At 43.6% G+C, this 23,721-nt stretch overlaps 1 protein-coding gene across 4 annotated transcripts in view; it reads right to left on the bottom strand.

Annotated features, from left to right (window-relative positions):
• NEURL1 (neuralized E3 ubiquitin protein ligase 1) overlaps positions 1 to 23,721 on the bottom strand; it is a 128,272-nt gene that overhangs the window by 31,006 nt on the left and 73,545 nt on the right. For all 4 annotated transcript variants that reach the window (XM_015867113.3, XM_085555260.1, XM_015867115.3 and 1 more), the window contains 2 exons: positions 21,926 to 22,167; positions 17,814 to 18,135 (listed from right to left, as the gene is read on the bottom strand). In XM_015867113.3, the coding sequence (XP_015722599.2) occupies positions 17,814 to 18,135; positions 21,926 to 22,167 (564 nt within the window). The remainder of the gene's footprint in view (positions 1 to 17,813; positions 18,136 to 21,925; positions 22,168 to 23,721) is intronic.

Here is a 23,721-nt window from a genome sequence, read left to right as displayed (position 1 = left end):
TTTCTAATAAATAAATAAGCTCTTAATATCTCACCCACAAAAAGAGGCGCGCTGTGTACAGCGCAATGTTTGGGGTCCTTCAGAGGTGAAGGATTCAATGGCTGAATTTCTCTGACAGGGCATGTTTATGCCCAAATGAATTGTGAGTGGAAAAACTGCATTTTGACATCAGCTACACATCCTCAGATTGGTCTGGATGCTGCAGAAGGGGCTGCTCCGTTCTTGCTTTGCCTGAACCAGTATCAAATTCTGATCAAAGGGGAATTTTAAAAAGCCAAATAAGTGAGTGCTGATCCTTTAGCAGTAACCCTCATGAGAGGGACTGCTGAGCTGCTGGGCTTACTTCTGGAGCGAGGGTACCACTGGTTGCCATGCCATGGATGAGCTGTGGGCCTGTAAGGGCCCATGATGGGAGCTGAGAGCATCTGAGGTGATTTTCAGCTTCTGTGAAATCCAGCACAGTGCCCTTAAGGATGAGCAGCTGCCTCTAAGCAAACCAAGACTAAAAACGATGCTGTCAGATCAAACTTGGTCCAAAATCCTGCTTCATAAAAAAATGGCAATAACCTTGTACAAAATCTAAGGTAAATGTTGACTGACCCCACATCCTTCACTCACATATAAATAAAAATGAAATGCCCTTAATTGTAAACCTTGATGATTAACTGAAAAGTTTAACCAGCAAACAGGTAAAAAAAAAAAAAAAAGTATTATGTTCATCTTCCCTGCCCCAGACACAGGAGTGAAGGACATGGAGGGAGGAATCAATCAATTATTAAAACCATATTGTTTTAACCATATTATGGTCATAGATAGATAAATCTCTAAATGTAGAACAGTAAAACAGGACTTCCACCTTAACCCACTGTATCACCAGTGCTCTGAAGACGAGATCCTGTGAGGGTTTTCCCCATTTACCAACAATTAAAAGTGGCCTCAGATCTCTGGGATGTTGCAGAACAAACAGGAAAAGACCAAAAAAGCTCCCTCAGTGTTCTCCTGTTCCTGTGAGTTGTCTCTCTAATGTGTTCCCCTGTGTGGTCAGTGCAGAAGTTCTGCACAAACCTTCCTCAAACACAGTCAGCTACATCCTGCTACATTTTTTTTCATGCAGTTATTAATTTCCAGACAGCAAAGGACTATTCCAGTAAAAATGAGCAGAATTGTTCTGTTATCTTAAGAAAGATAAACAAAAGACAAATGCTCACTGCTGTTTTTCAGCAGAATACAATGTGATTTTGCATGTAGTTATTGCCATCCTTGAAGGAGCCCAGACTGCTTGCTGTTGATTGGAGAGAATTGGGGTGGGGTTAATGAAAGAGCTGCTTTGTGCTTTAGGAGCAATGGTCTAAGTATGCCCCTGTTGTAACACTGCTCTACTCACCCCAAACATGAGTTTAGCCCTACAATTTTCAAAGCATGTAAGGACGGCATGAATAAATCTCATCACCGAGAGTTTCCTAACACTCCTGCTGAATATCCAGTCCTATTAGTCAATGTCAGCCCCTGGGCAACTTGAGAAATTGCAGAAATTCATCCTGGCTGTCACTGGAAATCGAAGGTCAGTCTCAAAACCCAAAACACTCCTTCGAGCTTTGGAAGGCATTCATGTCTCAAGAGTACAAAGTGCAATTGTCAAAGCTTTGCACGTACACGTGAAGCAGGAAGGAAAAATCAGACCCCAGCACCAATATGGGACAATGGGACCCCTGGAGGAATGGGGCTTATCCTGGAAAGCTATGTACCGACATGTTAAAATAGAATCTCTTTACAGAATACACTGGAAGTTGCTAACAGCCAAAACCATGTTAGAGGACAGGATTTCAAATGAAAAATACTGGCCTGGTTGCCCCATACATTTGAAAGTGATTTATGGATTCCCCTAACTGAGTAAAATGGAAGTTTTCTGTACTGACCTGTTTTGGAGGGGCTTCTCTTCTGTTTCTGCAGCTAAGGTTTTCTACATTCACTGCCATCTGCCTGATCCCTTTCTCTCACATCTCCCTCTATCTGCCACCAGCACTGCCCAGAGCTCCCCTCACATTGTTCTCCCACCACATCCATAGCCCCCATTTGCACAGCAGTATGTGTACAGGCTGTGCTTCACTGTGCTCAAGAATGAGAGATGGAAAGGCAGCCCAGCCAGTTTCCATTCCTTTCCCCACTCTTCCTGTGAAAGAATGTCATTTTATCTCCATCACTTAAGTCTTCCTCCCGCAAGCATCCCGTAATGCTCTGAATGGCCCTAGCAGATCTGCAGGAGGGAGGTCCCAGAACCTGCAGTTCCAACTCCAGCACTGCCACATTAAATGTTAAAACATTTTAAGTGTTAAAAAGAGGGAAAAGAGCCCTTTTCTAAGCATTTATTGGGTGAACAGATGGCCAGAAGCTGAACTTCTCTTGGAAAACCTGTGCAGTATTAAGTGGGAAACACAGCCCAAGAGACTGTAAATAAATCAGTTGTGTAAACACTATACATAAAAAAAAGCCCTGTAAATAAATCCACCCTGTCCTTGCTGTTACCACCACACATTTTAGCAGCCTCCTGTGTAGCTGAGACCCCAAGAGTAACCATTGAGGGACAATATGAAGTAGCTCTGCATTCTGTAATTCACCTAAAAGAACTGAATGCATCGAGAGGCATTCTGTTTTTTCCAGGGAATTGCCACACTTCCCCGACACAGAAGCTGCACATCAGACTTGTGCAACACAGAGAAGCGCACAGCCAGAACAACAGCCCCATGACAACAGGAACAACAACAAATCCACTACTCTCTTTCTTTTCTGACCATTCAACACTGTGAACACATAACCTGTAGGAGCTAGATTACCTCCTTTTCAATTTCACTCTGCATTCAGCTTGCATAACTTGATTCTTTTCAGACAGTGCAGAGACAAAGCTCATTCTCCTACACCAGAGAATGCAGACCCCATCTTGCCTCCCCTGGCAAAGCAACCAGCGCTCCTCAGGAACAAACAGCAGCAGTTATTAAATGCAAAAGAAAAAAAACCCAACAAAGTGTCACCTTCACCCCTCTGAACTCCATCCAGCCTCATCATTTTCTAACACACAAGAAAAAAAGATGACACCACAAAATGTCTTACACAAATTGTGCTGTCCCGGGAGCCTACTCAACCAACCCAGGGGGTCAAAAATTTATAGAAACCAGATAGATTTCCAGCTCCCTCTTCCAGATCTCGGCAGTTAAACTGAAGGCAGACAGCACCACCTCCAAGAGATCCCCACCCCTGCAGCAATCAAATGCCAGAGCCCCTCCCAGGAGCTCTCCAACATTTTGCATTGAAACCTGGATAAGGAAAAGCCCATCAGCAGCATGACACAACCCAGCCTTTTCTCTGAAAACAAAACACCCAATGCAAATTTAAAGCCACAAACAGCACAGAGGAAACTCAAATACCTGCAAGTTACTTGCCTGAATATGTGGCTGCATTGCAAACCATCAGCAGATTAAAAATGGTAAACATGTTATTTCTCGTCAGTGATACATGTAACTTTTAGCTGTCACACACAAGCAGCACAGATACACATTAGGATAATGGATAAACAGGTGAGGTGTTTGAAATGTTGCTGCTGCACTGCCTTTCTCCAGGCCTTCTGGTATGGGTGATGGTGGGAAAGTCAATGAAGACCTGGTGTAAAGACAGTGAAAAAATAGTTGGTGCAAGAGATGTGCAGGCAGGACGTACTTCCCAGCACACTGGGTCCAGGAAAAACAGGCTTTATGCACCTCAGCAGGTGAATGCTTTGCAAAGAAAAATAACAACAACAAAAAAAAAAATAATGCAGTTTGGGCACTTCAAGCAAGTAAAGTGGATTGTACATTTATGTGCAGAGTCAATCTTGATGCATGAAGAAAGCTGAGCCTAACTGGGCTATTTTCCTAAGCAAGCTACCACGGACTCCTTTCCAAGCCACATCCCTACAAGGAAGCCCGCATTAAAGAAAGAAAAAGAAAGAAGAAACCATATTCTGAGCTTAGCCAATGCTGTGCACACTTCACTTTATGCATACCAAAAAATATGGCTGTGGCTAAACCTGGCTGCAGGGGCAGAAGATCAGCAGTGATCCTTTGTGGCAACCCTGCATGGCTGTGGAGAAGATGTGCATGGTAGTTGCCACCAAAATAGCATGGGAAATGCTTGCTTCTATAACCACATCCATGTAAAACAATTTGCTACCATGTCCTGCCTCTGCTAACAGTCCAGCTTCCACATGCTCAATAAAAACTAACAAAATAATTGCAATTTTAAATGCTTAGAACGCTACAGTTCAGACAACCTGCCATTGTGTAATAGAAGGATACCAGCAGCACTGCCCACAGGTGATCCAGACATCAACTGAGAGCAAAGAGATGAGTGCCTTGTGTGGCCAAGTCACTGCAGGAAGAATTGTCAGCAACGTCTGCAGACATCCGATAGCTCTCAGCTCATGGCACGTGAGCAGTGACTCAGGTTTCACCTAGGGTTCACAGACGAGGCAATGATGTTTTAAACACTGCTTACTTTCCCCTATTTAACCTTTGCTGGCTGCATCAGGGCAATGCATGCCAGCTGATGGTATTCTGTGTGCCCCAGGGAAGCAAAGCCAGAGCACTGAGTGTTCACCAGGGTGCATTAGGAAATTCCAGTGCTTGCATCAAGCTGCACAGCATCCACAGAAAGGCTTTGGTATTGAGTGCCACGTTTGAGGATGAAGCTCCTCTCCCTCCTGCATAACAGGCTCCACACCTTGGGGACAGTCCTCAGAAGTCACAGGGGGCCATAAGAAACCACAGGTCAGATGTAGTGAGGAGGGAAGGAATTTCTTAGCTCTCCCTGCTCTGATTACTCACAGAATGGCTGCGAGGGTACCCCAGGGGCAACCCCACATCACAGCCCTTTGGGGCTCAGTGACAGCCAAGTGTGGAGCCTCATGTTCCTTGAAACAGGGCTCACTGAGGTCTGCAGGCAGAGAATGCGTATGAGGCCACTGAGTCAGTGACAGCCTCAGCCATCCCCAACCCCATCATGCTGAAGTTGACAGTGTTCAGCACAGGGATCATCTCTCAGCAGGCTGGCCAGGACCCAGCAACACAAGCATCACCCTGTCTGCCAAACACAGCACTGGATGCCGTGCACTTTTACCCTTAGCGTGTCGGGGCAGCATGCACAGGGACATGCTTCACTTGTCACTCCCAGGCTTAGGCTGTTTCTGTCTTCACCATTACCCAAAGGTGAGGAGGAGTTGAAAAACATTACACTGACAGTGCTGGAGGAGTTGCGGATATAGGGCTTTCCGCTCCGCGCCAAGCAAGCCCTCTGGAATGGTTTGGACACGATAGGTAAACAGTGTCGGGCTCACTCAGCGGGGAGACATTTGTATTTAGATGTTATAGATAAGTGGTGCATATTTGAGACATCTGAAAGTTATTACTCTAGGCAGTTTCTAAACAGAGAATCACAGTTGTGTAGCCCCTTAACTCCAAGCTGACAGGCAGGATAATGATTTAAATTATTGTTAAACACAAGCTCTGTTTTAAGTGGATGGAATTCAACAGCATGGTGGGTTTGGGAGAAGAGGGGCGTATTGCAAAACACAACATTTCCAATTGCTGCAATGCTGATCTGCAGGACCTTCTCCACCGACACCAAGCGTCATTTTGACACCACAAAAACAGTGTGAGCATCCTCAAAAGGCAACACCATCCAGCTACTTTGGGGCTTATTACTGCTCCATCTAATTGCAACAGCTTTGACTACAAGAAATGCCTCTCTCAAAGCAAAACATAAAGAGTTTTCACAGGCGGCGCTGATACAGCAGTGAACCGTAATAATTTTTATAATGCTTTTGAGTTACAAGTCATTTACGCTACCTTGAGTTTAATAAGGTTACGCTTATTATGGCATCGCTTTTTTTTAAATAAACTTATACCAACCTATTCTTCCTTATAAGCATTTAAAGCACAATTACTGCATTGCATTAGTAGATCAGTGCAGCATGTTTCACCAGTGTTTTCTGGTGTCAGGGCTGCATTAAAACATCTCAGCATCACGCACTCTCAGACCCCATCTGAGCTGCCAGCTGCACCCAGAGCAGGCGTTCTGCCCTGCCATGGGCTGCTCTCTGCCTAAGGTTAAGCGTGACAGCACACACTGGCTCCATACCACAGCCTGCATGCAGGCAAAGTTCCAGTAAAAACAAGCTGCTCTCTTATGTGGGAAGGAAGAATTAATTTCTTGCTTATTCAGCATCTGCCTGTCTGTGTCACAAGCATGCTCCCGGGCAGTATCTCCAGCCACAGCTCTCTCATCTCCCAAGTGGATAATTTGCAATAATATAAGCTAGAGGGTCTCGTCTCTGCTCAGTCTGAATCCAACAGGGCCTTAAAAAAAGCAATCACACCTTGTCATTTAGGGGAAATTACATGGATGATTAATAAAAGATGAAACTCAGAAGGGCCACCCATTCTGTTCAGCATACCATCATTTCCTAATTATCCTCATCAGTAACACCCAGAACTGCCTGGAAATTTTGGAGGAAATTGAGTTCACACATCTAAGTGTCAATAGCAGCAGTGCATAGCAGGGTAGGAGCATCACAGCAGCGCCTTTCACATACGTAATACAATACAAAATCAAGCCACAAAATAGTAACATGTCTCTGACAGAAGCAGTCTCTCAAGGCTGAAAGTCAAACAAAGACACAGCACTTCTGCTGGGCCAGTATCCCAACTGGGAGCCAAATCCTTTACCTCTAAAATGAAGGATGTTTTTTGTCCCTTCCTGTTAAAAACAGGTATCAATCTGATATACCACTGGGTAAAGGCGCTCATTTCCCTGCTGTTTGGTTGCTTTGCTTTTCCTGAACTGAATTCTAATAAACATTCATTCCTCATAAAAATAATGGTCCTGTCTCTGCAATTTTTTTCCCTCTTTTAACGTGGAAAAAAAAAACCTAGAGGTTGGTGGCAAACAAGCAAAAGACCCAACTGGGTATTAAAGCTACTACTAACCCATCTGGGGGACCCAAGAGAGCCACAAAAAGGAACTACTGCAATCAATAGAAAACAGAGAAGCAGTTCCTCAGCCCTCGGGCTGGCCACTGAATTTGTGCAGTGACAGCCCCCTGGTGCAGGCTCCAGGGTTTTGCCTCCTGGGACCTGAGGGAAGCAGTGAGAAGCTATGAGAAAAAATGCCTGCATCTCTCTGAAGCACCTTCAGCTGCTGCTCTGCAGGCAGGGAGCACAGGGAGAGCTACAGTGCAAGGAGGAGAAGGATTTCCTTGTGTCTGCCTACAGAGCACCTCCATGGAAGGAAAGGGGGCATCCAGCCACCAACTGGCATATTTAAGACAAACAAATGAGAGAAAATAAATGATCTGTAAAAGCCTTAAGGAGAGTATTTCCCACACCTTTTCCATTCTGGTTGACATCTACTAGCTGCATATAAGCTACTCATTTAACAAGTTGAACCCAGAAGGATTCAGAATCCATCCAGGGCATCCCAGCACATTTTCATCCCATCCTAAATGAACCCATCATTTTCATGTTCCGGCAAGAGCTGATAAAGAATGCTATGTTTCCTTCCCAATAGTGACCAATCGTTTTTAAGTCTCCAGAGAAATAAATCCTGCTGGTGTCTGTGCTCATCTTCATGCTGGTAAGCAAGCGTGGGCTCAACTACCCGATGATGGGAAGCTGCAACATCAAAACAGGTCAGGGATATTCTTTTGCATCACCCCTTTTTGCTGTTTTTGTTTTGTTTTTTAACCTGTGGCACTAAACATCAGAACACGCAGGTCTCAAAACAAAATCAATGTACCTTCAGCAACTCATCTCCATGGGAGTCAGAAAAAGGATATTAAATAAGGAGACAGGCTTGCAATCAGCCTTTCCGAGGAAATAATAACCTGGGAAATTCTGACTCATGCTGATTTGCGATCAAGGACTGTGACTGAGATACCAAAAAAAAAAAAAAAGGAATCGAATCAGATTTCCATGGCTGTGTCAGAATGAATTAATTCTCATCATGTAACTGGAAAAGATTTAACATCACAGAAGCATTTTTAGAATGACAGCAGGATATGGAGGCTGTGGTAAAGAAGAAAACACGATTATTGGGCTGGAGAGACTGACAGTGAGAAAAGATAAAAAGGAAATATATATACCATAAAATAATAGCTTGGTCAAACAGCCACTGACAGGAACATTTTGAGGAGGGGGCAACAGCAGTCCTGGGACTGCAGGCTGTGGGTATGCCACAGACAACACCTGTGTTGTAATAACTAAGACAAAAGTTGTCAGGGGCTGGTAAAGCTGGGACACTTTGAGAAGCTGCTGTCATTCAGTCCTGGCTTGTATCCTTCTGTTAAAGCCAGGCAGATATCACTGCCTGGGTTTGTTCAGCAAAGATCCCTGCCTGGCTTTGTCCAGACGCATCATTTACCCTTGTGCCAGCCCCGTAGATGGGATAGGCTTTTCCCCCCTCACTTCTGTGGTTGTCAGCAAAGCTTTTAAGTCAATCGAGTGTTGTCAGCTGAGATCACTGTGACTCTACTCACACCAGGTCAGGCTACTCAAGCTCCAAATGCTTGTCCATAGAAACGATGCTGGTAGGCATAACTAGTCCTTTCTAAATCCATGCTCACAACTAATTTACATTAATTGCTGCAGAGGGTTTAGTTAGAATGGACAGACAAAACACTGCACTCAATATACATCTCAAGTAAGTGCCATAGAGATGCTATTAAGTGGAAGATTAGACTTTAAAGTGCAGCTTGATAGACGGGAATTTATCTGGCAGCAAATTTCACAGACATGGCCTTAGAATGAAATCCCCACTGCAAACCACTGGCCAAGAGTATCTACTCCCTCCTCATAGAGTCTATTCACCCAATGTTCATCTTTAGCAGAAGACTTCTATAATAAGTTATCTATCTATATGATAAAGGCACAAAAAGAAATAGGTATTATCAAAGGAAGAACAGAAATACACCAATCTAATTTGGAATGTAAGAAACATCTGACTCATTTCACCAAGGGTTGTTTTTCTCCTCTCTTAGTGACCCCTTTCAAAAAGACCATCAGTAGTGCTTAGATGGCATGCTAGAAGAGCTGATTTATCTGTAAGGAACATACCAGGCATCTGAAATAACCCATGCAAAACTACTCGAAGACTCCTAACACCTCAGAACAAACAGCATCAAGGTGCTGCCCAGATCAAGGGAAAAAAATAAAAACAAAACAAAGCCTTTGTGCCATAAAATACCATCACAAAGTGAAAGCAAGACAGCAACTTACACATGTAACCTCGCTCTAGTGATGAAACCAGGCAAGATGGTATCTTGATCATGGGGTTGTTCTTCCCTTCCCTGTCAATATAACCAAACCTGCTCTGCCAAACCTGCTCTTTCACTGCTTTCAGCCAGCATGTCACCCTATTTCCATGCTTCTATATTCTTGCCCACCTCGTGCATCTGGATCCCATATAAACTAGCCAGGTTTTCCACAAAAAGCTGGCCCTGCTGGGAGGCAACCTCCCCTTTTCCCCTCCAGCTTCTGCAGCACATCCCAGCCTCCCCTACTTACACTCACCTTTCTCCTCTTGAAACAGCCTTTCTTTGCTTCTCAGGCCAGAAAAGCCATTAAGCACAGAGCCTGATCCCTGCATAGCCATTGATTACTGATTAACCACAGACCACTGGTTTCAACCTAGCAAACCCTGCACAGAATGCAATAACAAGCAGATGGTGAAGAAAAAGATCCAGCAGGGCACTTAAGCACATAGCTATCTTTAGGAATGTGAATTAACAGACTTACCCAACCATAAACCAGATTTCTGGCACACTGGACACAACCACAGATGTGTAAGAGGTGGGAAAGTATTTAACCATCCTGTTGGATTCAGACTTTGCAGCCTGTGCAGTCTTCTGACCAAATGAGAATGTGTGATCTGTATGGTTGGGAATTATATACCTTTAAAATCTGGTATTTTACTTCCCACTTGAATTTCTCCTCCACCAACTTGTGTCTATTGCCCTGCCTCAAAGAGCACTCTCTGCCTCACCATCAGATCATTACTTAGACCCTCTGGAGTTCATCTCTTTCCTATGGAACACTTATTGCAGCTCCACATCTTAAACCAAAGCACTAAAAATTATAGCATGAGTAGTCATGATAGTGATTGTGGCCTATGAGCAAATAACTTATGTATTTCTCTTGAGTGAGACAATAAAGCTGAGCTGAAACTGCCAGTCCCTGCAGCTCCGCAGTGAAATTCTCCATCAGTTCAGCTTTCTTTCCACCTGTTTTCAGCACTGACCTTCAGCATGAGGCCAATTTCCTTCCACCTGGCCAAGCAGCATTACAGTCAAGACCTGCAGACTTTATCGTGTTAGGAGCAGAGCAATAAAAAGTGTTTTGACAAATGCAGGCGGCGTTGAGGCTCTCTGCAGACAAGAGCATGCTCCAGTGTATATAGTCACTAGTCAGATCCAGTTAAAACCAAGCAGGTCTACAAAGAGGAACAGAAACCATCAGGACTGATGTTCTTGTCAAAAATATGCTTTCACTCAAACCACGCTGGGACAACAGAGTGGTCAGCTGGTTCCTGTGAAAGGATGGCCATGGCTGCTTCCTACAGACACCAAAGAGAGCAAGGAAGATCACCCAGGGAAACCCCACAGCAAAATGAGGAAATGCAGAAAAACACTGATTGAGTCATCAGCAGACTTCCAGATCAGGCAAATATTTACAAGGCTCTGACAGGGTGCTGGGGTCTTCTGGACTGAGTTGAGCAGAGAAAGGGAGAATATACCCTGCATTCAAGATTTCAATGGCTTTGGTTCTTTTCACATGAGACACACAGAGTCTATTGGCATGGCACCAGTACAGCAATAGGATTACTAGATTCTAAAGGCTTTGTCCCTGGAGTGGTCTTTATCCTCTTAAAAGAAGATAGAGCAATTAAACATTTGTTTTTTTCCTTAAGAGAATTAATTGTCTATGAAGGGTTCCACCAGTGGCCAGATGCACCACAACAGATTTTCATCTTCTTACACTCACTAGCACCAGCCAATGATATAAGGTTTGATTCAGTGGCCAACAATCGATTTATCAGACTTATATTCTTAGCTACAAACTAAAAATGTACCAATTCCAATTCAAAATCAAATAGGAGCAAACAGAATGGGAATTTCCTTTAAAATATTTTGGTAAAGTCCTCATGATTTACTGTGAGAGTGTCCCAGGCCAACTACTTGTAGTGGGCATCAGGCATACTCTCATGGCAGACAATAATGTTCTGACAAAAGAAAGCACCATAATTTAGCAATACTGGGGCGGTCTACCCTTGTCAGCAGTGACTGCTGATCCGAGCTGCTAATGGAAAATCTGGGCATTTTTGCCATCTTTCATCCACACGTGACCAGTTACACTCACATAGACCCCTAGAGGGTCATTTCTTCTGACAAGGGTACCTGGAAGAAGTCCTGGATCAGGAAAGATTCCTTCAGCCAAAACTACTATGTTTTCTTCAAGACAGGACAGGCAGGGTCTGGAAGAACTAATGTTGCTCGGTGTTTGGCCAAAGAGAAGTGGTGACTGAAAAAAGCCAGGCTGAGGTTCCATTCACTGTAAAACCAGAGCAACCCCACAGGTAGCTGCAAAGCTCAGACCGGTAAAGCACAGCAAGAGTAGTGCTATGGATAAGGGCTTTCAGACTGAGCCCAGCAACAGTTCTGTTTATGCAACGTGGGAGAACAAATGGAGACTTCAGAGTACGATACAATCTCATTTTTAGCTCAGCTGCTAATACAGATGGAAAAGGTAATTTAATTTTATTAAAGGTGTCAAACTTCTTTAATAATCTAGACAGCTAGAAGGATAACAGTCACATCCTCTGCATGGCGGATTGCATAATCAGAGGTTGTGATACCAATTAGATACTGAAATGGCAAAGTGCTACCTCACTCCAGTGAATACATACTGTACAGAGCCAGTGTCTAGTTTTATCCTATCAGCAATGTTTGGCCATCATCTGCCATATGGCCCTAGGGGAAAGGGCCTCTACAGCTGGAATTGCAATAGCACAATAAATTGATGTTCTCCTACCAGATCATCTACTCAGCTTACATCTATAACTCACCTCCAGCTGTCTTCACTGGAGTAAATGCACACTGACTCTGTCAAGCTACAGCTTTATAAACAAAGAGGAGTCAGCTTTCAGCTTTAAAAGATGAGGTATGTTGTGTTTAAACTATTTTGCTGAGTATTTTTGAGAAAGATATTAATAAAGCTGAAGAGATTAATTCCTTGTACCTGCGCAATCTCTGCCTTTCTTTCTGAGGACTTCTATTGCTTAAACAACTATAAAAGAAACCACATTAGACAAACCAAGGCAAATGCAATTATATGCTGCATAAGTACCAGTTGGAAGAACGTATTTGTAAAGAAAATAACAGCCTATCTTAGCCTAATGATTTAAATCAAAATACCAAAACCTCTGCTAACATAAGTAAGTAATTCTTCAGGGTCTTTCCCAAGAGAAAACCATTTGCAGCGTGTTCTTACTTTCCAGGGCCTTGCCCACACTGGAAACTTCTACAACTAACAAGAGCATGAGTGATAAATTCGGTATATTTTCAATTATTCCAGGAGTTTATAACTCTGGTAGATATAAGGTCAAAGCACTTCTAATTGGAATCGCTGTTTCCAGACTACTCTCATACTTAGACTAAGAAATAACACTTAGCAAAGGAAAGATAAACTTCTTAGTGAAAACCTGAGTATTTTCCTCCTTAAAGCAGCGGCCAAATCAATCATGAGAACAGATATTTAATGTGAAGATGTCATTTTTTATATTTATGCAGTGTCAGTACAACTACAGCATCCACGTACCCACTGTATAAACACCAGTTAGAGTTGTCAGAGATTTCACAGATCCTTGTGCTTTTATGGGTAATGTGGAAAATACTTTATAGCCTTTCTTACCTGTGTTAGGAACAATAATTCAGCTTACCAAAACTAAAAGAACTTGACAAAGCACAGGATTTATTTTCCACTGATTCTTCTGCCTTGTTGCCACCTTCATTTCTCTCAGCCTTGACAGCAATAGCCAAACAAAAACACGAACATGGATACAATTTGTGGTCATGCACCTATCGCCAACAGCCCCTTATGTGCCAGATTTTGTCCTCTCCATTCTCACTGAGTAAGATTTCAGCTCCCTGAGCTGTCCAGATAAGGAAGAGGTATTCAGGAGAAAGCAATGGTACACCTGTGAGCAACAGATGGAACACATTTTCCTAATCCAACACCCTATTGTGACCTTCAGTCAAGCCTGAAGGGCCAATCCCTCTGAGGCTGCCCCAGCAAAGAGAAGGAAAAATGGCACTGCATTGAAAGAGCTGAGATGAGCTTAGTTTTGTTTGGAAAGGCCATCCCAGCTGCCTTATCAGCATCAGCAGGTCAGACAGACAGACACTGGGCTGCAAGCTAACTTTTGGGTACCTAACACAGCTGGAAAAATACATCCCTCCAGAGATGCTAAGGCAAATCATGGATTGATTAGAACAGCACAAGATGAGTTATTTATTGGTCTGTTTTCACATTTTAAACCACGTCAGAGAGCTTCCCAAAGCTGCCATAGAGACAAGAGCTACAGACAGTAAGACTTTATGAGCAATTTAAATCCTCTTTCCCCTACAGAGATGCAGAAAAGTAATGACAACTGGCTGTTTGCAGGTTGTGTATATCCTGCCTTCATTAAGTAGAACTCTGTTTAAACACATATTATTCCTTTCCATCAGACAGTCACAGACTTCCACAGATAGTTTACAGCTTCCACTTTCAACAATGTACTGTAAAAATACACTGCAGTCATATTTGATTATCCAATTTCCTTTAGTGCGAGCCACTCTCAGCACATCAGCATGTTCATTTGCATGTGTCACAGTAGCAAAAGAAATGTATTTCCATGGGTAAGGGAAAGTAAGTTTTTCCACATGGAAAGTAAAATAGTAATAACCACATGGTAAAACTACAGATGCATGTGATACATCAGGTTTAGCATCAATCTTACACCATCCACACCTGAAATTTGTTCATAAATTCACCTCATTTGAGGCTTATTTACATGTTTCTTCCAAAGGTGCCCTGGAGCTAGAGATTCAGTTCACCTAAGAAGCAACACAGATAAAGAAAGAAAAACATGTCAACTGTGCACTAGCTTGAGTCCCAAGATGGGTAAATATCCATCTATAAATGGTTCAACCTTTTGACTTCTGATACTCAGCAAACACAAAGCAGTAAGAAGCTGGGAAGGGCATCTTGAGAAAGACAAGATTTCTTTATTTTTTAATATAATATGCAGCACTGCCTGTTAATTCTAATAGGATCTGTGTACATATTTGTGATTGAAGTCACATTCATACTGTTTCTACTTCAGGAAGACACGTACATTGAAAATCTTCCTGGTTTGCAAGGTCTTGCCAGTTGTTTTTTTTTACATATTTCATATTTACCAGAGGTTGTGAAGCTTTGCTTTCAACAGGCGCCTCTCAGCATGCTAATTTAAATAAAATGATCCTTAGTTTTCCTAGACATTGCTGGTAAAAGACCGAGACAACTTAGACATACTGAAAATATGGATGGGAGACGAGTGTGAAGGAAATAATAAACAGGAAAGGTGTTTGGTTGCTGACTATACTGGTGATGAATGAGACAAAGAGGAAAACCACCTGGCTGTTCCCTACTAGCCAACTACCTGGAAGAAGCAGACCAATGCTAGTCAACACCATTTGGTTTCTGTGAGCTGCCATCATTCTTCCAAGACTGAATACCCAAGAGTTAAACAGCTGGTCCCTTCCTTCTCCTTTTTATGCTTTATTATTGCAGCAAGGCAGTAGACTGCTTATACTCCATTTTTGCTCACATTCTATTTTAAAATGTGAAAGAGCGTGTGTGTATGCTGAAGTGATACCACATGGCTAAGGCACAATTCTACTGAATTTTACTTTAAGTTATCCTGGAATGTATAAGTGCACTTGTGCAAGACTAGCTGCCCAAAAAGGGAAGCAGAGCTGTAAACAATCTTGCCTGCACGTTGGGCATGTCAGCAGGAGAGTCACTGTATAAGGGTATGTTTACAGGTCACTTAAGCCTGCATCTGTGCTGAAACCCATGCTCTAAAATACTGATCCTTCATGCACCTCACTGCAGCAGCCTCTCCTATGTGAGCCCTTGAGACCTCGTGGTCATAGCAGCACTAGCTTTCTGGGTGAATTTAAGACCTTCCCTCTGTATAACTTGTGTAGAGGTGATGATAGCAAGGAGCAGCTTCCCAACTGTGTCTGGTTGGGAACAGTGAACCTCACTTCTGAAGCTGTCTGTAATGAAGATTAAGTTGGTCTCCCATTTACACTCACTCCCAGAAACAATACCCAAGACACAATGCTTATTCAGATCTTGAACCTCCCTTAGGCTGAGATGCAGTGGAACATACAAACCATTTTTACCTTTTTCAGAACAAAATCAAGAAAAGAAGCTGTTCATAGGACTCTGCTTCTGAGCCTACAGCAGGGGCATTCAAACCCAGGGACACACACAGCCACACGCGCCCATGTGCTGACAGCAGTAATTCAATGTGCAATTAGCAGCAGGGATGGAAGCTAAGTGTAAAGCCTAATTCTGCCTGTAAATCTCTAAGTAAGGAACAGCCTCACTGGACTTCGCCATTGCTTTTTTGGTCCCTAACTGCTGGGACTGCTACTGTAACACAGATAAGACAAATGCTAAGTTTGGAAGTTGATTCCTGGGGACATAAATGCACATAGCATTCCCTACAGGTTGGGATTTTGCAGTGACATGGAACTGACTGCTGCACATCTTCCCCCAGGACAAGCTTGATTTTGGAAAAGAAGTTACATATTGGGAGCAGGGAGGGAATAATTCTGCAATGAACAGAAAGACAACCACCACAAATGGTAAAGCTTTTGGTCAGATTCCTGGGTGAAGCACACATAAAATCAAATGGAGGCAATGCATGCAATTTGACACAGCAACCCTACGATCATTGGGAAAACAGCAAGGCTCAGGAGCAAGGAACACGTGAAGGGAGGAGGAAATAAATCACCTAACTGGAATCTGAAATTCTTCTGTTGAACATACCACTCCAGCATCCGCAGCCTCCATCAGATGCCCTGCATGCCGTGCTGGACTGAATGTGACCATATGTTCATAGCTAAGCTATGAAATCCATTTGTCAAGTCCCGGGAGTTTTTGGCAAGTTGTCCCATACTATATGTGTGGTCTACAGCACTAACACGCATGCAGAGCTTTGCAGTGGGTATGCCTATATGATCCAGAGACGACCGAGCCAAGGCTTTCAGCGCTCTGATTTTTTAGTGCTGTGTAATAATGAATAGAGATAAAGAGGACTCAAGCCTAAGATGTTTCAGCACAGTTGCTAGTATTAAAGCCTGCTGAAGGCTGCTGGAACATGCTATAAATATGTATCTGAGCTCCACGCCAACTGTGTAAACTCAGAAGCTGCCTGCTTCATTCAGAGAGTTTATACCCACCAGGGTTGCAGTGAGAGTTCAGAGCCTGTTAAATTAGAGGCAAATCAGTGGCTGGCAAGAGTCACATTTCCCTTGTGAAAAGGGATATGGAAGACACTAGGACAATGCAGGGGCGGATGACGGAGAGGAAACCATTTCTCGAGTGTTTTGAAAGGAAACACATAATCCAGAGTTATGGGCCCTCATTAATCAGGCAGAGGAGTCCCAAGGCGCCAAATCTCACAAGACCAGTCCAGAGGGTTCTGAGTCATTCGTAAGCTCTTCACTGAGCCCTTACTGTGACATTTGCCCAAATTCCAATACCTCAATTCAAATATCACCTTTCTTGGCCTAAGAATGGTTGCCCAGTGGCTCTGACTCAACCTGATTCACAACAAAAGATAAATCTTTCTACTCCTAAAGGAAAGTAAAAAGCTGCCGAGAAACCCCTTAATTCCTTTGCCTTGTGCAATCATGCAGCAAGAAGGGGTTGGTCCTATTTCTTCATATCCTGAACTCACATACCACTTCCATGCAACATAGGTTGCTACAGGCTGACCTGCTGCTGTGTTTCTTAGTGCAAAAAACAGTACAGAAAGGAGGCAAAACTATCAGAACATGGCTTGTTTAAGATGGAAAAACTCAAAAATCCCAAACTTTGCCAAGACCACACATCTGGGGCAAGCCTGAGTCCTCAGGAGCGCGAATAACCTCAATTTTAGCTGAGGATGGCTGAAGACATGGGCATTCACCTATCCCAGTCCTCCAGCTCCATCTGCATTTCCAATTCTTGGGCTCCAGAGCACAAATCTAACTCCTCTGTGACAGCAACACCTTAGCAAAACCAGCCACAGCTTCCCTCAGTAATCTGGATGAGATTCATACTTAAAGTCTGTTCACTAACCCAGCCAGAGAATCACAGCAGTGTCATTCAGGCAGGAATCATCCCTAAAATGTAAAGTTCATTTCCCCGCTTTGGCATGGGGAAAGCAAGTACAATATAAAGAAAGGTTTTACAAGGTATGTGCCACACTCCAGAAAATGCTTGGAAGTCAGCACAACACTTCCAAGCAGAAATCCACTTACAAATGGCTTCTAGCGATACACTGCAGTGGTTGGTCCCACCTCCCACTGGTACGGTATTTAAGTGCTATGTCTCAAACTAATCCAGGCCAGGGTGGCAAGATGCTATGGGAAGGGGTAGAGGGATGGCTCAGTGTCACCCAGCCACAAGCCCAGCTCACGCAGCACTCACCTAGGAGCTGCACCCCGCGGGTGAGCCCATAGACATCAATCAAAGCCCAGAGAGGCTCTGCCGTCCTCACTCCGCTGAAGAAGAGCATTGCAGCAGAGTCATTCACACGGTAGAAAACCCGACCCTTCTTGTCCACCCAGAAGGCAATGATGTTCCCCTCATTGGCAAACTCTTCTGGCAGAGCCTTGGCCCAGAAGCCGCTTTGGGAAACCAAGTCAGGGCACGCATACTTCGGCAGGGTGTCAGGGTTAATCCTTGAAGGATCCTTGGAAGTAAACCCAAGTCGAAGGGCCCCGCTCCAGCAACACTGCTTTTTGGTGATCTGTGAAGAGAACAGCAGCAATAACAGCATTTGGCACTCAAACAACTGCATTTATGCACACCACAGACTCTGCCATCAAATACCAAAAGCCACCACGCAAGTGAGCCCACCAAATTTAGGGATCATTTTACCCACCAAATACTGCTGTAGCTACCCCGTCTGCAAACATCAGTGCTGCATAGTTAGGATACAATGCACATATAAAAAAGAATCACATTAAATCCACAGGGAGAGATGAAATGTAATTACAGCTGCACGATGACTCAACTTCTATTTCTAGGGTAATTCCTTTTGCCCTACGAACAGTCCTCTCACAAAATGTGCCCAAAAAATGGCCATATGAGCTTGTATCTCAGCTGAGGCAGCACCTGCAGGAGCAGAGCTGTTTCTACACAGTGGCTGGATGATGGAGTTTCTCAAGACCTGAAGGAAAAGCACTGGCTTCAGAATCTCAGCCACCACCATGGGGGTTTTTAGGTTTCTCAGCTAAGAGGGAGACGATCTTACTCCTCTCTAGCTTGTCAGACTGGATGAAATAACATCTTTCAGCAGAGGACTTGCATGTGGAAAAGCAAAGTTCGAAGTATTTAACCATACTGAATAGACAGGGCACAAAGATAGATGTTATCTTTCTTTGGGGGAAAAGCCTATTAATTTTAGCTGTGTGTTGTGTTTTCCCAGATAATCATTAGGAGCATCTGTTAATAGATTCTGGAAATCTGCACATTTTATACACACCCTTCTGCTCTTCAAAGAGATCAGAAAAAAGGGCAGAGATGCCTTCAGAGCCACTGGCTTCTCCTCAACTGAACTGAACCTTGGTCTGAGGAGGACAGGAGGGGAGCGGGCAGTGGGTCCTAAACACACCCAAACACTCCCCTGGCACAAGGTCTTCATTCTCCTACAGAAGCAGGTGGTCTCCATGGTGTCAGCAGAACCCCAGGTGGAGATGATGCTCCTGGGGATTGGATTTCTGAATTCTCTCCTAATAACATCTGTAAACATTGCATTTTTCCTTCATGCGTTCCTCTCCAAGGTAAACCTGCCCCCGTGAGCACAACAAGCCCTGAGATTTCTGCTTTATTCATGTCTCAGCCAAAATACCTCAGGGCTTCAGAAAAGAGTTATCAACCATCAGACAGCTCCTCAGTTAAGCAAGTGCTGCTCTTTATCCCTCCTCAGCCCAGCCAAGCACCTCAACTGTTTACATGAAACACATCAAACACTTGAGAGCTGCCCTCAGCTCCTGGGAATCACGGGATGCTCCTTTATATCCCTGGTGGGGATGGGATGGGATCACATGCCCCCACTGATAAGGGTCGGATGAGGCATATGAGTGCCAAAACAGGGAATAAGCATGAACTCCAAGAAGCAGCCAGGATTATTTATTGTAGCAAATTTACTGCAAGCCCTAAAAGCTTTTGGGACTGAGATAAATATGGCCTCATTGTTATTCACACAATTTACTCTTTCACAGTCTCTTGCCAATACTTCACAGCAATCACAGGCTGCACAAGTAAATATTCATATGCTAATCTAGGCTGCACACTTTCCATGTATTAATCAGCACCTATAAACAGTTCTCAATACAATCTGACCACAAGCAAACTAATATTCAAATTAAAATCCAGTATAAAGCCTGCCAAGAATTAGACACAGCTGGACACAGGATACACAGCTTTGCTAAAAAAGGCAATGGTTAATGATGGACCAAATTCTCTCTTCAGCAACCACTGCTAATACAAAAGCTTGGGAGGTCCCCCGGGTACCAGAAGGGGAGAAAAAGATGCAATCCATACCCAAACTGCTCAGCTATGATTGCTCCCACAGAGAGTAGGCTCCTACTCTTTACTCCTGCAAAAGTCAACCCACTCCCTAGCAGAGCCCTGAATTACTCAGAAGAAACCATACTGGGGCATGTATCTTGGAAGTGAAGAAAGGAAATCTTCCTGAAGCCTATACAGCCTTGGTTGTTTGATGGGATACTCAAAGCTGCAAAGAAATCTCAGAATAAAACCTAGAGACAATATTTAATATGCAGAATCCATTCTCCCGATCTCCTTCTTCTGGTTTTCTGGAGGGAGTTTAGATTTTATAGGGCCTGAATGACTGGGTTCATGGCTGGTCTTCAGTTGGTAAGAAACAAAACCTCTAAGAGGCTGTTCTCCACAGGCACACATTAACAAGGTAACTGTGGGATGGACTTCATAGGAAAACAAAGGCATTTTCACATTTCCATCCACCCCCAGGGAACAAGTTCTGCTGCAGCCTGCTGTTTCCTGCTCCCACGAGACCTTCCAATAGATGCTCTGCTCCAAATCCTCATGTGCAGAGACAAAACATTTGCATGAATATTTTTCATATATGTTATGCAAGCTGAAGTCCTAAAATATACAGTGATAAACAAGCACGAATTTCCTGAGATATTTACATTGTTTCAGAATGAGAAAGAAATAATAGAGAACCTTTGCCTAAACCACTAAACCCACTCAAACCTTTGATAATGTTTTCAAAAATGAAATGTCGCTTTCATCTCTTCCCAGTCATTTTGTTGTTTTTGGTGGTTTTATTTTGTGGTTGTTTGCCCAAACTGCTGGCCAATGTGGAAAAAATCCCATTAGGCAACGTGAGCAAGTCCTGCTGGGTTTCCAGCCTGAGTGGAAGCAGTAAGAACTCTACAGAAAATGAAGCAAACCTGTAGGAGGGATTTTCTGCCTTTGGACCTGAGCCTGAAATCTCTGCAATCTCCCTGTGTTTTCAGAAGAAAGTGTCTTTCTCCTTCCTTTCCCTTCTTCTGGCTATCAGGGAAGGCTGATGTGCTGCCATCGGTCCCAGCACACTGGAGTCTCCAATGATGGGCAACAGCAGGATCATCCAGACTCAGTTGCTACGTGCAGATGGAAGCTCTGGAAAACTCGCTGAGCACAAATGAAGGATTTGTATGTTGATCTTCTTTGTATGCTATGAGCTAAATCTGCCAAAGATGATGAACCACGCTGTGCCAGTGGAAGGCACAGAATGAACAAGGAATGCAAAACAGTCCTGCAAGTAGGAAGGCATAAGGATAGGAAAAATCTCTAGATGAAGCGCAATGGGCTGCAAGCTCCTTAGGGTGTCTGAAAGATGCTTCATTTCCTAGGGGTAAGGATGAATTCCACTGGGAAGCAGCTCCCAGAGTATGTGGAGGAGCTGAACTCTTCATGTGAGCTGCAGCAGAAGGGCTATAACTCCATCCTCTTGGTTACAACAGACACAAAGGAAGAGAAATCAGTCTATGCCTGTGAGAAAAACGTGATGTCTGCAATGCTCTCTTCTCTGACATTACTGCTGTCAGTAGACTGACTCAACAAAGCAGTCAGCAGTCTGTCAGAAAGATCCTTTTCTCAGACAGCAGTTTTGACAGCAGTAACTGCTCCTTTCAGCCAAACCCTTTTATCACCCACACCAAGCTCTTTCACTTTTAGGTCCTCCTCACCTGCCTTTCCACCTCTCACCTCTTTGCCATGGAGAGGCTAACTCTCACCTCTAGACCAGACGACCCCCACTGCTGCCTTGTTTACAGGAAGAAAAGCTGTCATTGTGGAACCAAATACAGTAGCTAACTTCTCATCCTCTCTGTCTGCCCACTAAAGCTGCTTTGCATGATGCATGCAAAAACTGGGGTCCCTTAAAGGCCAAGATCTGATTACTGTGGATGAGATGAAGATCTGCTGCAAGCATCAAAGCCTGGTAGACCCCAACATGTTCCCAGCAGCTACCATGCCAACAAAGTAAGGTAGCAGTTACTCACCTTAAGCCTGACTTGCTCGTAAATAACAATGGGTCTGTTGCTGAAGGTGATTGCATTGCAGAAGCTAGCCTGGCGCTTCACTGCCTTCTGTGTTGTGTCCATGATGATCTGGGACCCCTTTGTGTGGGGGTGGAAAAGCAGAGGGGTGATGGACAGAGCTCCACACTGTGGGATGGGGAGACAATGCTTCTGCTTGTGGTGACATCGGTGGGAGGAGGCCGGGAATGAGCCACCTATGGAATCTGAAAGTAGAATGAAGGAACAAAGGTTTCAAATAATTCTTGAGCACCGCTCAACAATAACCCACCTGGATTCCTTCCCCAGCCAACAATCCCTTCTCCTCTCTCCTCTGCTGATGGGAAGCTCAGCTGAGATCCCACCTGCCATGAAGGCCCTTATCTGCACATTATGACATAGCGACTAAAGCAGAGAGGGAGCAAGGAGGAAATTACATCTTTCTCTAACCAAAGCCCTATACAAAGAGTCAACGCACAACCAACACAGTCACAACAGCAGCTTTGTTCATGAATGGAAGGACCCATGAGTTTATTTTCAACAGGGGGTCTGCAGCAGTTCAAGCACAGAACAATCGTTATACCAAACACAAGTCATCTGCTTCCTTTTCCTTGTGTGCACAAACAAACTGCATTGTGCACATACATTTGGGAGGAGATGCTCAGATTTAGAAACAGAGTACCAGCAAAATAATGAATTATTCCAGGATAAACTGAGGGATGCAATAAAAGCACACATGACCTTAGCAGTGCGTCAGTTTGCTTTTGCATGACTAACAGTATGCTTTAAAACTCTATTTCTCAAATGCACAAGCTACATAAACTAATTATACCCATTCTTCGTACAAATTCATTGCTGACAGTTATGTCTTTATACAGCTACCATAAAAACAATGATTACAACTCTAATGTAATTCTTGAGAGGTAGAAATATAAAGCCTGGACTTTATTTCTCCCAGTCTTTGGGGCAGTATTATTCTCTAGTTACATGAAATTGCAATGATTGAGGCTTACTGTGTTAATCAACAAGTACCAACAGAACATGGATTCCAATGAGAACATTTTGACTCAAATTCCACACCAGCCACTCCAGCTTTCTGCTGTCATCCCCCTGTTGTTCTGTCTCTCAGTGCTACCCCTTCAGAACAGAGCAGGGAACCCAAATGATTTACCTTTAAAAGCTCTCATCAATGCTTTAAATGAGAGATAAACCAGCTGGAAGTGATTTGATGCTAAGGATTACATGGAATATAAGTCATTTTCCTTCTCCTGTTCCTCACAAGAACCTAATAGCAAATATACATTCATGACACCTGTGCATTCAGATCTGAATTTTGTAACTGAAACTCCTAACAGCCATGTACCAAAACAAATTTGTGCAGCACAAAGGCACAGACATTTCAACTTCCTTGCCTCTGTGCTCTAATTTTACTGGATAGTCTGGCTGTGATTATAGCAATGCTGCATCTCTCCATAGGATGTGTTCTTACCCTCCCAAATGAGGAACACAGGCAGATAAGGATTGGAAAAGAACTTAATTTTTAAAAAAAAAAAAAAAAAAAAAAAAAAAAAAAACACTTATTTTTAAACAAAAAAAAAATTGCATTTTATTTTCATCTCACTAATTACTGGAGAAAAATAGAAAGCAATGGGCTGAATATGATATCTTTACTCAGTTCTTCAGGACAGTATGCCCACTCCAATAGGAGAACACACCATACAACCTCAAACTGCAACACAAACACCTAAGACTGGACTCAGACAAGGAAACTGTCACTTTGG

The sequence above is a fragment of the Coturnix japonica genome, chromosome 8 (assembly GCF_054131305.1).
Source record: "Coturnix japonica strain WE chromosome 8, WE-NBRP24, whole genome shotgun sequence".
NCBI classification, from domain to species: Eukaryota; Metazoa; Chordata; class Aves; order Galliformes; family Phasianidae; genus Coturnix; species Coturnix japonica.
Note: the sequence above shows the minus strand (reverse complement) of the source record. Positions and strands in the feature narration are given on the sequence as shown.